Source organism: Eubalaena glacialis, chromosome 1, assembly GCF_028564815.1.
Source record: "Eubalaena glacialis isolate mEubGla1 chromosome 1, mEubGla1.1.hap2.+ XY, whole genome shotgun sequence".
Classification (NCBI taxonomy): Eukaryota; Metazoa; Chordata; class Mammalia; order Artiodactyla; family Balaenidae; genus Eubalaena; species Eubalaena glacialis.
In genome coordinates, this window is record NC_083716.1 from 109,409,509 (window position 1) to 109,423,683 (window position 14,175).

The 14,175-nt window shown below is 47.7% G+C and overlaps 1 protein-coding gene across 3 annotated transcripts in view; it reads left to right on the forward strand.

Moving 5' to 3' along the window:
• The window catches only part of CYFIP1 (cytoplasmic FMR1 interacting protein 1), a 95,624-nt gene extending 81,482 nt beyond the window's left edge, over positions 1 to 14,142 (forward strand). For 2 of the 3 annotated variants that reach the window (XM_061182978.1, XM_061182977.1), the window contains exons 24-31: positions 858 to 1,001; positions 1,260 to 1,350; positions 3,697 to 3,827; positions 9,093 to 9,165; positions 9,710 to 9,804; positions 10,597 to 10,835; positions 11,234 to 11,381; positions 13,373 to 14,142. In XM_061182978.1, coding sequence (XP_061038961.1) covers positions 858 to 1,001; positions 1,260 to 1,350; positions 3,697 to 3,827; positions 9,093 to 9,165; positions 9,710 to 9,804; positions 10,597 to 10,835; positions 11,234 to 11,381; positions 13,373 to 13,537 — 1,086 coding nt within the window. In that variant the 3' untranslated portion in view covers positions 13,538 to 14,142. The remainder of the gene's footprint in view (positions 1 to 857; positions 1,002 to 1,259; positions 1,351 to 3,696; positions 3,828 to 9,092; positions 9,166 to 9,709; positions 9,805 to 10,596; positions 10,836 to 11,233; positions 11,382 to 13,372) is intronic. The other variant, XM_061182976.1, reaches the window with a different exon arrangement.
• Positions 14,143 to 14,175: the final 33 nt, after the last annotated feature.

Here is a 14,175-nt window from a genome sequence, read left to right on the forward strand (position 1 = left end):
AGCAGAACATACATTCTTTTCAAGTACCCATGGAGCATTCTCCAAGATAGACCATACCCTGGGCCATAAAACAACATCAACAAAATTCAAAGAACTGAAATATTATAGAGTGTGTTATCTGACCACAGTGAACTCAAACTAGAAATCAGTAACAAAGAAATGACAAGAAAATCAGAAATTAACACATTTCTAAATGATCCTTAGGGCAAAGGGAAGTCTCGAGGGAAATTTTTTAAAAAGACATTAACCTAAATGAAATGCAAATATATCAGAATTTACAGGGTGCAGCTAAAGAAGTGCTGAGAGGGAAACACATAGCACTGAATGCTTACATTGGGAGTCTCCCTGATAGGTGTGCAGACATCTGTGTCCTTAGACAAGCTTGGAGGTCCCGTCTGACAAGAAACCACCCTGACTACCTTTCTCGCCTACCCCCCCTGCAGGGGCTGCTGTCCCCCACTCCCTGCATACCCCACTGCCTCATCAGAGTCTATCCTTGGTGTCTCCCTCAGGAGACTGGGAGCAGTAACATGGGGGCAGCAGTGAGGCTCTGAGATACATTCATTTCTCATTCCAGGACCTCAGAATGTCTTCTGTAGGACTGGCAGTTTAATAAATGTTGAAGAACCAAATGGTTTTGTTTTCTTCCTTCTGTTTTAGCAAGCTTGTTTTTATGTCTTCAAGTTGAAAACAGAGATACCAATAAAGGGCAGTCCAACAGGTTCTCTGGATGCCCCCACCTGAGGGCGCTGTGTGCTAATGCACTTTACGTATGGATTCTTCGTCTTGACCTGTGTGTGGGGCTACGTTGAAAACCCTGGCAACTTCCATCAAGCGCTGGCCTTCTCTGTCCCCAGGCTTTGAACCTGGCCTACTCAAGCGTCTACGGCAGCTACCGGAACTTTGTGGGACCTCCACACTTCCAGGTCATCTGCCGGCTGCTCGGCTACCAGGGCATTGCAGTGGTCATGGAAGAGCTGCTGAAGGTGGTCAAGAGCCTGGTATGTTTCCCTCGGTGGGCTTCCTTCCCGGGGCGGGGGGTGGTGGTGGTGGGAAGGACTCTGCCCACAATTCCTGTGTGGGGAGGGGCTTTCCACTCCATCTCTCACATCAGTCTCCACGCGTGAGATTTCCTTTCCAGCCAAAGTCCCGGGTCATTACCGTGCATTTGACTAACAGACTTCTTTTCAGAAGTGCCCGTCACACCCGCAGCCTGCGGGGTGGTGTGGCTGGTGGCTGACACAGCCCATCTCTCGCAGCTGCAAGGCACAATCCTACAGTACGTAAAGACGCTGATGGAGGTGATGCCCAAGGTCTGCCGGCTGCCGCGGCACGAGTACGGCTCCCCTGGTGAGCACAGCACCTCCTGGGGTGCACCGGGAGGGACGGTGTCAGCCATAGGCCCCAGTAAGGGAAGTCAAGTCGGAAATTACTGATAAGGATCAGATCTGCCTTCCCCAGGTGGGAGGAGGTGGGGAGCCCAACCAGAGCCTGATTGTTTCCAGCAGAAAAAACCAGCCAGCCTTTCAACCAGGAGCAGGTGTGCAGGAGGGTGTGTAGGAGTTGCCGTTTGCGGTGGGAATGCTGGGTCGGGAGCGACAGGGCTGTGAGCCCTGTGCACCTTGGCTCTCCTACAACACCAGGGTCTTGAAGGTCGCTGACCAGGGAGGGGCAGGGAGCTCCACTGCCAGGTCCAACTGCCCAGAGGCCTCAGAGGCAGCCCCATGCAGGGGTGCTGCTTCCCCAGACAGCGCAGCCCGTCTGTCTTTCTGCCTGGCAGCCTCCCTCTAATGAGAGCCTGTCTCATTGGCTGGCTGACCGTAGGGCCCTTGGGCAGTTGTGCCCTTTGGGGTGCCAGACAGACCTGCATGGCCTGACCAGAGCGGATTTAGGGCTTTCCATGTGAACAGACTTCGTGACCTCAGAAAGTATCGTTCGTGATAAAATTGGACTACAGGAACCCTCATCTCTTAGCAAGACTGCCTTTTGTCTCATGTTCGTTACTACTTTCTTAAAAGCTGGACAACTATCTTATTAAGTGACTTGGGCCCACACGTGGGTCACCCATGAGAGACTGTTCTGATGGGTAGTCGGCTGGTGTGGCTGAGCCCCCAGATGTTGCTGGCACCGCCCAGGGCTATTGGTGTCTAAGGGGACAGTGAGATGACCCATTTGGCCCCTGGGAAGGGACATAAGCACTGGTCTGGCCTGGCTTCGGAGGATCTCAGAAAACAGATGAGTAACATTGGGATAATAAAACTGTTGCTTAGATCCTGACTAGAGGTGGATATTTTAAATGTCAGAGACAGGCCATTTAGGCCAAATCCAAAGCTGGTCTGGGGCAGAGCTGTGGACTTCAGGGCTGCTCTCTGAATGTCCTCACCCAGCTGGCCTGGCACTGCCGTGTAGATAGTGCCATCTGCTGGGAGCGCCCCTGCGCTCTCGTGCCCGTCTCAGGGGGACCGCAGAGAGGAAAGGATGGCCTCTCAGGCAGGCAAGGCTGTGGGGTCCTTGCCGAACGGCATTCAGGGCCTGACCTCTCGGAATGAGGGGTTTGAAGTCATTTAAGTTTCTGACTTTGTTCTCAGGGTTGTTATGGCTATTCTAGGTCTTCTGCATGACTGTAAATTCTGGAGTCAGCTTGGGGATTTTTGACTGCATCAGCATTGAATGGATGGATTGAGTTCTTTCCAGACTTTACGCCTTGTGTCTTTTCCTGCCTTATTACAACATCCAGGGCCTCCAGGACAGTGGTGAAGATGTGTTGTCTTGCTCTGGAGCTCTGGGAGAAGGTGTGCAGATTCACCACTGAGTGTGACACTAGCTAGCTACAGGGTTTTTGTAGATGTCCTTTATCAGACTACGTACATTCCCTTCTGTGCCTGTGAAGGGATATTGAATTTTACCAAATACCTTTTCTACTTCTGCTGGAGATGACAATGTGGTCTTTCTCATTTATTGCGACGTGATGCCTCCTCTGAAGATGCAGGCAGACCTTGGAGATATTGCAGGTTTGGTTCCAGATAACCGCAATAAAGTGAATATTGCCATAAAGCAAGCCACATGAATTTTTTTTATTTCCTGGTGCATATAAAGTTATGTTTACACTATACTGTAGTCTATTAAGTGTGCAATGACACCATGCCTTATAAAACATACATATCTTAATTAAAAACACTTCATTGCTAAAAAATGCTAACCATCATCTGAGCCTTTAGCAAGTTGTGATCTTTTTGCAATAGTAACATCAAAGATCACTGATCCCAGATCACCGTAACAAATACAATAATAATGAAAAAGTTTAAATATTTCAAGAATTACCAAAATGTGACACAGAGACATGAAGTGAGGAGACGCTGTTGGGAAAACGGCACCTATAGACTGGCTTGACGCAGGGCTGCCACAAATCTCCAATTTGTAAAAAACAGTATCTGCGAAGCACAGTAAAACAAGCTATGCCTGGACAGGGTTGACAGAGAAAGAGGCTTTGGAGCTGAGGCCCAGCACTCAGGTGGTGGACAAACCACCAGTGCAGGGAAGGTGCTGGGGTCAGGAGATGTGCGGCCATGTCCTTGGTGGGCACGATGGCAGTGTGAGAATGCTCAGTGCTCCCGGCCGTGAACCCCAGGCTGCTCCCTGTGGGTCTCCCTCCCCTCCAGCCTCCCCCAGCCCCACACTCATTCTTTGCCACCACAGGCATCCTGGAGTTCTTCCACCACCAGCTAAAGGACATTGTTGAGTATGCGGAGCTGAAGACGGTGTGCTTCCAGAACCTACGGGAGGTAGGCAACGCCATCCTCTTCTGCCTGCTCATAGAGCAGAGCCTGGTGAGTGCCCTGCCCTGCCCCGCCCCGCATCCCGCCAAGCCCCCCTCCCCACAAGTGATGGAACAGGCCGAGCTTTAGATGCTTGATTCAGTGGGGTTATTTAGTGGCGGAAGAGGAGCAAGTATCGTAAAGCACCGTTCTTTTCTCATGACTGTTTAGACTTTAATTTGAATTTGTTCCCTACAACTGGAAAACAAAAATGCAATGCAGTTCATCATTTAAGAATGTCTTATTATATAGTATTTGCTGCATCTAAATTAACATATGTGATATACACATAAGGTAAAAGCACTGCTGCCCAGGGGAATTGTGTATGATGGAAATTTCCATAGCTGAGGCTGTGGAGCCCTCGAAATGTGGCTCCGTGTGAAGAACTGATTTTTAAATTTTGCTGAATTTTTTTTTACATTTAAATAGTTGCATGTGCCCCATGCCTACTGCAGTGGACAGCATAATAAAGCAAACACTGGGAGCCACCACCACTAGGAAAGCACACGTGGGACACCCACTTTCTCCACTGATTGCCTCTTGGTGGTGTCATTTAGCCTCTCCCTCTGTCCCCTGTAGACCACGTCAACTGACAGTTCTGCACCGAGAGCCTTGGTGAGTGTAGCATGGACTCTTGCGTGGCCTCACTCTCCCTCTCCCTCAGGACTAGAGAGCCGGGCATCTTCCCTGGTGCTGGCCTCTTCCCGTCCTGTTAAATGCTCCGTTTGTATCTTTTGTCCATTTTACTACAATTTGTGTATCTTCTGTATGTCACACTTAAATGCAAATACCTCCCCCTGTTTTTGGCTCGTCTTTCCACTCTAACAGTGGTGATGTTTGGTAAACTGATACTCTGAATTTGAATGTAGGCTCTCTTTTTTTTTCTTTTTTCTAATGGTTAGCACTTTTTGTATCTCTTCAAAGAAGTCCTTTCCTCCCTAGGAGTCATAAAGATATTCTTTCATATTTTCTTCTAAGGGTTTTAGGTGTTGCTTCTCTTTAGTTTATACTCCTTGTGGAGTTGGTGTTTGTGTGTAGTGAGATGTGGATGAGGTTCTTTTGTCCTCTGTGGGGTAACCAGTTGTCCCTCCTCCAGTGGCCGAAGGAAGACTCCTTTCTTTGCTGGTCAGCAGTGTCACTCTGTCATCCTTCAGCTTTTTGTGGATGTGCTGGTCTGTTTCTTGGCTTTCTTCCTCATTCCACTGGTCTGTGTGTCTGTCCGTGGCCTCTAAAACGTTGTCTTACTCATGGTAGCTCTAACTTAAGTCTTGACACCTGACAGGACGTGCTCCTGACCTTTTTCTTCTTCAAGCGCATGCTCCCTCTTTGTGGATCTTTGCTCTGCTCTGAAAGTGTTAGAATCAGCTTGCCAAGTGCATTGAAAAAGCATATTGGCATTTCGATGGGAATTGTTTTGCATTTCTGGCTCCGTCTGGGGAGATCTTTTCTCTGTTACTTCTTAAAGGCAGTCTCTTGTCTCCGGGGCCCTGGCAGCTTGGCAGAGGCAAGGTCGTGTTTTGCAGTGACTGGGGCTGGGGTGCCCGTACACTGTGCAGGGCGTGGCAGTCAGACTGCCAGGCCTGTAGGGGCTGAGCCACTGGACTGGCCCTCTTACACCCAGGTACACAAAAAAGAAAATATGTTGGCTCTCGTGTCAGGGAGCCCAAGGTCGGGTACAGGGTACAGCCTCCGGTCAGGACCCGCATCTTCTGGCTTCCCCTCTGCTACTCTGCTCCCCGGAGACCCTTTCCATGTGGTGCCAGAGATGGGCACCTCCCAGGCCCTCACTGTCCCACTAGCTGTGACTCGGCCCAGCCCCCACTCCCCTGCAGCAGGAATGGTGGTGCAGGGCCGGCGGGCGGCTCCCTGAGGAGCTGATGTCCAGGGCAGCCTCACTCCAGGAACAGCTGAGGGAGAACTGAATCTTTTATCTTTCATGTGTATTTACATGTGAATTTTTAACAACCAGATAAGTTAGGGAAAATTCCTTTAAATAGTAATCACTCATCATGAATTTTAAAGATTTAATATAGGAAAATTCCCTTCATGAGTGACTTTTCCTGAAACACACACATAAAGGGAACACTTGGACATTTGTTGGCTTCTGGAAGGAGTGTGATCCTGTGTTAGAAACGTAGGGAAAGAGAAATCTGGAACTGATGTGATCCTTACCTGCCCAGACCCTTCAGTAATTCCCGTTGTCTATCCCTGGACACCAGTGCAGCCCTTCTGAGGCGTCCAGCACTCTCAAAGCACCACGCCCCAACCCTTCCCAGGCGTCCAGCACTCTGGATGGCCCCCTGCAGTTCTTGGGGACCAGACTCAACAGTGGCTGGACCTTCCAGGTCTCAGGAGCCAGGTGAGTGCTGGGCCTCGGCGCCCAGGTGACACAGATCCCCGGTGTCTCTTCCCTTCTGAGACCAGGGCCTGGGTCTCAAGTTTACACCCTGTACTGGGCTCCCTTGAGTGACAAGTACAGTGCTGGGCATCTAGGAAAGACATTAAATCAGTTGATCTTAAAGCAAACTTTGGCTTATGAGTGGATGGATGTTTCTGAAACAATAAAAGGTCACCTACAACTCAGTTGAGTGCCATTTTCTTTTCACTGCAGATACCGTGGCCCATGAGTGGCCCCTGGACACGGTGGCTCTACCTGCAGGAATCTCTGTCCCCACCCCCTCCTGCCCTCTGTGCACCGTCACCCTTTGCTTCCTCCTTCCCCCCCTCACCTGTCAGTGCACCTTATGGCAGTGGCAAGAAGCCACACTCTTTGTGTTGGGCAAATCTGCTCCCAGGCCCTGCCCCAGACTGGAATTTTGTGGTCTTGCATTTGTCCTTTTGGAAATAAGGGGTGGTGTTTTCCAGTACCAGGGTGGGACTCTGTAAGGTGAAAGATGCATGGCTCTTCTCACTCCATCTCATCAAACCCAGATTCCAGACACTGATCTCTCCTTGGTGGTTGTTTTGGTGTCTCCAAGGAAAGTGGTAATAAACTGTGTTTGGCATTTGTATGGACTCCCATTAATATAAATGGAGATGTTAAGCGTAGATGTGTTCTTCAAATTGCCACATTAGAAAAGTGGGGTAACCGTCACCCAGCTGCAGGGGGCACTGAGCCTGTGGTGAGGCCCCCAGGGTATTGGTGGCCCCAGCTGGCACCAAGATTTGGTTCAGTAACCAACAGTGTTGATCTTACTCTGAACCTCTGCATTGGATAGATACGTCTACCTTTCTGAAGAAGGGTGTTTTCGTTTCGTTCTTTAAATTCTGCTAAGCCCAACCTGAAATTTTTGGTGATGTAGTTCTTTTTAGCTTATATGTGTGTGTGTTTACTGAACTTTTTGTTTCAGAATAGTTTTAGATTGCTTGTTTTTTTGTTTTTTTTTTAAATAAATTTACTTATTTTATTTAATTTATTTTTGGCTGCGTTGGGTCTCCGTTGCTGCGCGCGGGCTTTCTCTAGTTGCAGGGAGCGGGGGTTACTCTTCATTGCGGTGCGAGGGCTTCTCATTGCGCTGGCTCAGTAGTTGTGGCGCACAGACTTGATTGCTCCGCGGCACATGGGATCTTCCTGGACCAGGGCTCAAACCTGTGTCCCCTGCATTGGCAGGCAGATTCTTAACCACTGTGCCCCCAGGGAAGCCCTGCTTGTTTGTTTTTAATACTGGATTTTATAGCCATTCTCCCTCTTTCTCTGGCTTGGTTTGGGTGCAGAAATTTGAGTTCATTGTCATTGACACCTGGAAGCTGCACTGATAGCCAAGTGGTCCCTCTAAAAGTGGTGTTGCCAGCAGGCAGGTGCTTTTACCACCTATAGAGCCCTCCATCTGTGTGGCTCTGCCCCAGCTGTTCCACCCAGCAGCTCTCTTCCCTCATCAAAGTCTCCCATCCCCCATCCATTGGCCCGGCCACTTTCTTGCGGTTAGTCCCCTTCCAGATGCCCTCCAACCCTCTCGGTGCAGATGGGCTGATCGCCCGTCTCCGCTTGGCTTCTTTTCACTTGACAGTAAATATATTTTGGAGATCACTCCGCATCAGTTAAGTGGTGACGTTCCTCAGCCTCTCGTAGCTGCGTGGCACTCCACGGACATTGCCCCCATGCTGTGTTTGCATGCTGTGCCGTCGCCGTCTGACGCCTTCCTTCTTTAAGCATGTCCTCTTTCGGCCCCCACGCCTCCTTCTCCTAGTGCAGGGGGCCTGGGGACCAGGTCCTGTGTGCACTGGCCTAGAGGGGCTCCCGTCACGTGTATGCTGCGTGAAGAACTCGTGTTGTTGCTGGACTTGGGCGCAGGAGACGGGGTGGAGGTCAGCCTCCCTCTGGGGGGTTCTGGAGGAGCAGGGGTGGCTGATTGGCTGCTGCACCGGGCTTACGTTAGGTGACGATGGGACCCTCACTTGATGGGTACAGAAAGCCTTCTCTTCCTCCTCTTGGTCTTAGCCTTGCTTTCATCTTTGGGGAGATCCTCAGAAGGGAAACCCTCATCAGTCAGTATGTTTTGACTCTCTGATAACCATTTCTGTAACAATTTTTTTTATTAAGGTTTCAGGATGGGTGTAGAGTAGGAGGCATGAGAGCCCGTTCTCGTCTTCCGCCTTTCTGCCCTGAGGTGAACGCACCGCGGTCTAAGGAGCTTTCCCTTGTTTACGGGCCCTTGGACTCGGGAAGGGCGCCCTGTTCTTGCCCATCTTTGGGTTCATGCTGGGCTTTTAGGAGTTCTGCAACCCCTGTGACATTGGAAGTAAACTTTCTCCCTGCATTGCATTGTTCTGGAGGTCTTGTGTAGCGTGGGGTTTTATTGCCTCTTTAAAGGGGTTGGTGATCCAGCAACAGGCTCAGAGCAACTGCTCAGAACCTTGTTTTGGGCTCTGTGGGGAATCGCTGACGCTGCCCCTTCCTTCTGCCTTCTGCGCTGTTTACACAGGAAGCATCTCCTTCCTATCTCTGCACGGAGGGCTGCAAAATTGTAAATACGGCCACGTTCAGTGCTGGGTTTACTCATGTCTCTGTTTAAATTAGTCAAAAGTAAGTAAAAATGAAAATTCAGTTCCTCAGCCACATTCCAAGTACTTAATTGCCACATGTGGCTGGTAACTACCTTAAGAGCACAGCCAGGGGACATTTCCATCATCCCAGAGACTCCTGTTGGGCAGTGATGTTTGCAGTGTTTAATTTACACTAAATGCCAAAGACGTGCCTTGTTTTCAGCGCCTGATTTCTTGGTCCATTTTTGCTGTGAGATAAGCTTCCTAACGCAGCCTTCATTTTCTTTGCTCTAGTCTTTAGAAGAAGTATGTGACCTGCTGCACGCAGCCCCTTTCCAGAACATCTTACCTAGAGTCCATGTGAAAGGTGAGCCAGTCCTCTGACCAGGGCAGGGATGCATGTCTGTGTGGCCAGGGAGTTCTCGTTAGTTACAGGCCAGCTTTGTTTGAGTTTCCTGCCTGTTCAGTCATAACCTGGGGTAGTTGGTAACATAATGTAGTTAAATGAGTATCAAATAACGGAAGTATTTAGGGCTGAAATGCTGTGCCTTGGATGTGCTTCAGAATAGCACGGAAGCAGGGGTGTTGGGTATCTATGAAACAAGAGTGCCCATCTCATGATTGTTGCAGCAGATGGGCACAGAGGATTCATTGTACTGTGCTCTGTTTTTGATTACATTTGGATTTTTCAATAAGTTTTTAAAAGTGAATATTGAACAGAAAATCAATTCTCTGAGTTAAAATAGCTAATGAGCCAGTTCCATAAAAGAATTTTCAAAGAGAACCTACATGTGTAATGTTAAACATTTTTCATTTGGTTGGTTTTTGTTTGTTTGTTTTGACAAAATTAAACTTGTGCAGTTGTTATTCATACAAAGGAATAGAGTATAAAATATTTTTTTCCACTGCAGAGGGAGAGAGACTTGATGCCAAAATGAAAAGACTAGAATCAAAGTACGCCCCACTGCATCTTGTCCCTCTCATCGAAAGACTGGGAACCCCTCAGGTAACGCATGTTGGGGCTGCTGTCACTGCTGTGAGCTGGGCCCCCCACGTTAGGCCACTGGGCGGGGCTGGGGCTTGAGAGCAGGGGTTCTGGGTGAGACGCAGCCCTGAAGCGTCGTGAGGGGCGACGAGCCCACTCAGCCGCTCAGGCCCCAGTGTCTCAAGTGGGGCTCGTAACAGGACCTTGTCACAGGGTGGCCGGGAAGTTTGAATGAGCTAACACGTGGAAGGGACGTAGAACATCACCTGGCACGTGAGACAGACACAGAAAACGTCGCTGTTTTTGTCGTCCATCCCTTCACAAAGAAGGCTTTCTCATAGGTTTTTAAGAAGAGAAGGCAGAGAGGAGTTCCGTGAACTTAGGCCAGCTACATCAGAGTCTCTCAACCTCAGCACTGTCGCCATTTTGGATGAGATAATTCTGTGTTGTGGGGACTGTCCTATGAATTGTAGGACATTTAGCAGGATCCCTGGCCTCTACCCACTAGATGCCACTAGACCCACCCCAAGCTGTGACAACCAAAAATGTCTCCACACATTGCCAGATGTCCTCTGGAGACAAATCACCCCCCATTAAGAACAGCTGTACTCGACAGTTCTCAACTCTGCAATATGTTTAGTGTGGTAAGACATATGGGTAATAGCTGACGTATTTACTTTGTTGATGCTTATTTCTAAAAACCCTCTTCTGCAAGCTGGGATAGTTTCCAGTGAGTCAAAAACAAAACCGGAGTACTTTAGTTTCGGCACTCCAGCCTCCTGCCATGCCCGTGACATTTTGTCCTTTCTACAGCAAATTGCAATAGCAAGAGAGGGGGACTTGCTGACGAAGGAGCGCCTCTGCTGTGGCCTGTCCATGTTTGAAGTCATCCTGACTCGGATCCGGACCTTTCTGGACGACCCCATCTGGCGTGGGCCCCTGCCCAGCAATGGGGTCATGCACGTGGATGACTGTGTCGAGTTTCACAGACTGTGGAGCGCCATGCAGTTTGTCTACTGCATTCCTGTGGGAACACACGAGTTTACAGTCGAGTAAGCGCGTGTGCTCGGGGCGGGGTGGGGGAGAGAGCCTGGCGCTGGGCTAACACAGGGGACCACCTTCCTCTGGAAACGGACCCCCAAATTGCTGAGCTGCTATAAAGCTGCTCAAGTGGGGGCTCTTGCCTGAGGCCCAGCAAGTGCCTCAGGGCTGGGCTTCTGGAGTTCTCTGAACTCATGGAAACTTGTGCAAGTCAGGTGTGCACTTTGCTAGATAGGAGGGCCGCAACTTCATGAACTCATTCTTCCTGGAGGAGCCACAGTGTGCCAGAGGAACCCCAAAGAGGTGTTTACCAGGGACACACCTCTGCTCAGCATTCCGGGCGGGGCGCGCAGGTGGTCTGGTTGCTGGAGTCTGATCACTCATCCTACCTACCGCTTCTTGTCCCCAGGCAGTGTTTTGGCGACGGGCTCCACTGGGCTGGCTGTATGATCATTGTGCTTCTTGGGCAACAGCGGCGCTTTGCTGTACTGGATTTTTGCTACCATCTACTCAAAGTCCAAAAACATGATGGCAAAGATGAAATTATCAAAAACGTGGTATGTGGAAGTTTCACAAAAAAAAGATACTTTCTAGTTATTGTAAGTCGTTTTTCTGGGAATGTTTCTCATGCCAGGACAACTGAAGCTTTCTTTTCACTCCCCAAATGAATCTAAATAGAATTAGTAAGTAAAGGAGTCTGGTACTGAAATACTAATGGTTCCATTTTCCTTCTATTTTCAAGGTATGTAGACCTACTTCAAATTATAGAGCCTTGTAAGATCTGCATTTTCAGATTATTGGCATACCCTTCAAGTCTTCTGGCTCCCTTCACTGTAGTTAAAGTGTGTTTGGGGCTTTTTTAAAGATCTTTTTGTGTTTTATGGATTCTTTGTAACTGAATTCCAGAAAATACTCTGCCATTATCTTTTCAAATATTTTAGTTTTTCTTCCATTTTGGGACTTCAGTTAGATATGTGTTAGACGGACTTATCTGGTCTCCACTTAATATCTCACAGTTTTCTAGGTCAGAAGTCAGGTACAGCACAGTTCAGCTGGGTCTTCCATTTACAGTTTCACAAGGCCACTATCAGTGTGTCTGTAGGGCTGTGCTCCCTTCTGGAGCCTCTGGTCATGGATCTGCTTCCAGACTCATTCAGGTGGTTGGCTCAATTCAGTTCCTTACAGTTGGAGAACTGAGGTGTCCATTTCCTTTTCCTTGGCTCTCTGGGCTGTACCCAGAGTACTGTCTTCATTTAACTAACTCACTTCAGCTCAGTCTGACCTGCTGTGCTTTTACTTTCGAAAGTCATTAGTTTATATTTAAAATGTTGACTTGGTTCTTCTTCAAATCTTGGTAGTAATTGATACTTTTATCTTCTTCATGGAATTTTTTCCAATTTTTATTTCTTTACACATTTAATGTATCTTATGTTCTTTATTTTTTAGTTCTAGTATCTGAGGCCTCGAGGGGTATCTAAAACTCTGAAATGTTCCACTGCGTTGGACTTTTTTTTTTTTCTTTTTGGCTGCATCAGGTCTTAGTTGCGGCACGCAGGATCTTCTTTGCAGCACGCGGGATCTCTCATTGCGGCATGCAGGCTCTTCGTTGCGGTGTGCAGGTTTCTCTCTAGTTGTGGCATGTGGGTTTTCTCTCTCTAGTTGTGGCACGCAGGGTCCAGAGTGCGTGGGCTCTGTAGTTTGAGGTATGCAGACTCTCTAGTTGAGGTGCACGGGCTCTGTAGTTGTGGCGTGCAGGCTTAGTTGCCCCGCGGCATGTGGGATCTTAGTCCCCTGACCAGGGATCAAACCAGTGTCCCCTGCATTGGAAGGCAGATTCTTTACCACTGGACCACCAGGGAAGTCCCTGTGTGTTGGATTTTATTTATTTGGCAGCTCTTGTTTGATAGGGTTTTCTCCTAGGATTTTCATTTACTGTTCATCTCCCAGAATTATTACCAACTTGGGACCACTTTAGCCTAATGAGAGGTCCAGGCTTCGTGGAGAGAGTCCAGGTGTAGTCCACCTTGCTTACTGCCCAGGGTGTCTCCTCATCCCACTGCTGCTGGTGGCATCTATCCCTGAGGAGGTCCTGGCTTTTGCTTTACTTCCTGCATAGACAGAACCAGCAGTGCCTGTGTTTTTTTTATCCGGTTCTATTATAGCATGAAGGTCTGTCAAAGCATCCTGTCCACAATAACTGGAAATTTTTAAAACTTGTGTTATACTAGGTTTACTGGTCTTTCCCCATTGACCATATTATCTTCATCTTTACATTCCTGGCTTTTAGGAGGTGTCCTATAGGTTCTTAATACCTGTTTGTTGACTAAATAGGTCTGTTAAGTTTTAGAAATGAATCTACAGTTAGTAGCATGAAACCAACAGAGAAATGTTGCAAAATATATTCATCGGTCCAATAGTTAATGAGATGGTACGTGTCAATAGTTTGCTATAATTTTTCTGAGAAAATATGAAAATCCTGACATTTTGACACATGAAGAATAAACGTATAACTGTTATTAGTAAAACATCCTAATTTTAACTGTTGTAGCCTTTGAAGAAGATGGTGGAGAGAATTCGCAAGTTCCAGATTCTGAATGATGAGATAATCACTATCTTGGACAAGTACTTGAAGTCGGGCGATGGAGAGAGCACGCCCGTGGAACACGTTCGCTGCTTTCAGCCACCTATCCACCAGTCCCTGGCCAGCAGCTGAGGGCATGTGTATCACCTGTTTTTGAAGAGTCCCAGTACTGACTGCATTTAAGAACTGTAAGGGCATGTTTTTCTTTCCATAAACTATTTAGTGAGCTCTTTAGGAACTATTATTTTTCAGTATCTCTGTGCCTGTTAAAGGGGGTGTTTTCAATCTAAAAGCTTACTTTTATAAAATTGACTTATTTTTCTACACTAAAATTGTATATACTTTTGGTAATTGGAGAGTCTGAGAATTTGGCTGCTGATGGTTGCCATCATGTCCTTACAAAATTATTTTCCGTTTTTCTATGGAATGTTCCAACAGCTAGCTATGTTATGAAGTGCTGCTGAGTTCATCCATTTATCCTTTAACAAAGGATCCGTAACATTTAGGGAAAGATTTGTGAACTTAAGCAAGAACCTTAATTACCAGCTAATTGTGATAAAACCCATTACCAATTAGAATTAAACTTAATGATTATTTAGCTTTTGTTTAGGGATTTTTCTGGTTTTTTTATGAAAACCTTTTCTAAGTCATTTGTTCCTTTCCCCTTTTTGTGTCAGTGTTTCAGAAAATAGTGAACTTGATTTCTCTGCTTCTGCTAAATCCAGTTGTGACAAAATCTAATTTGTGAGGTATGATTTAAAGGTTACAGA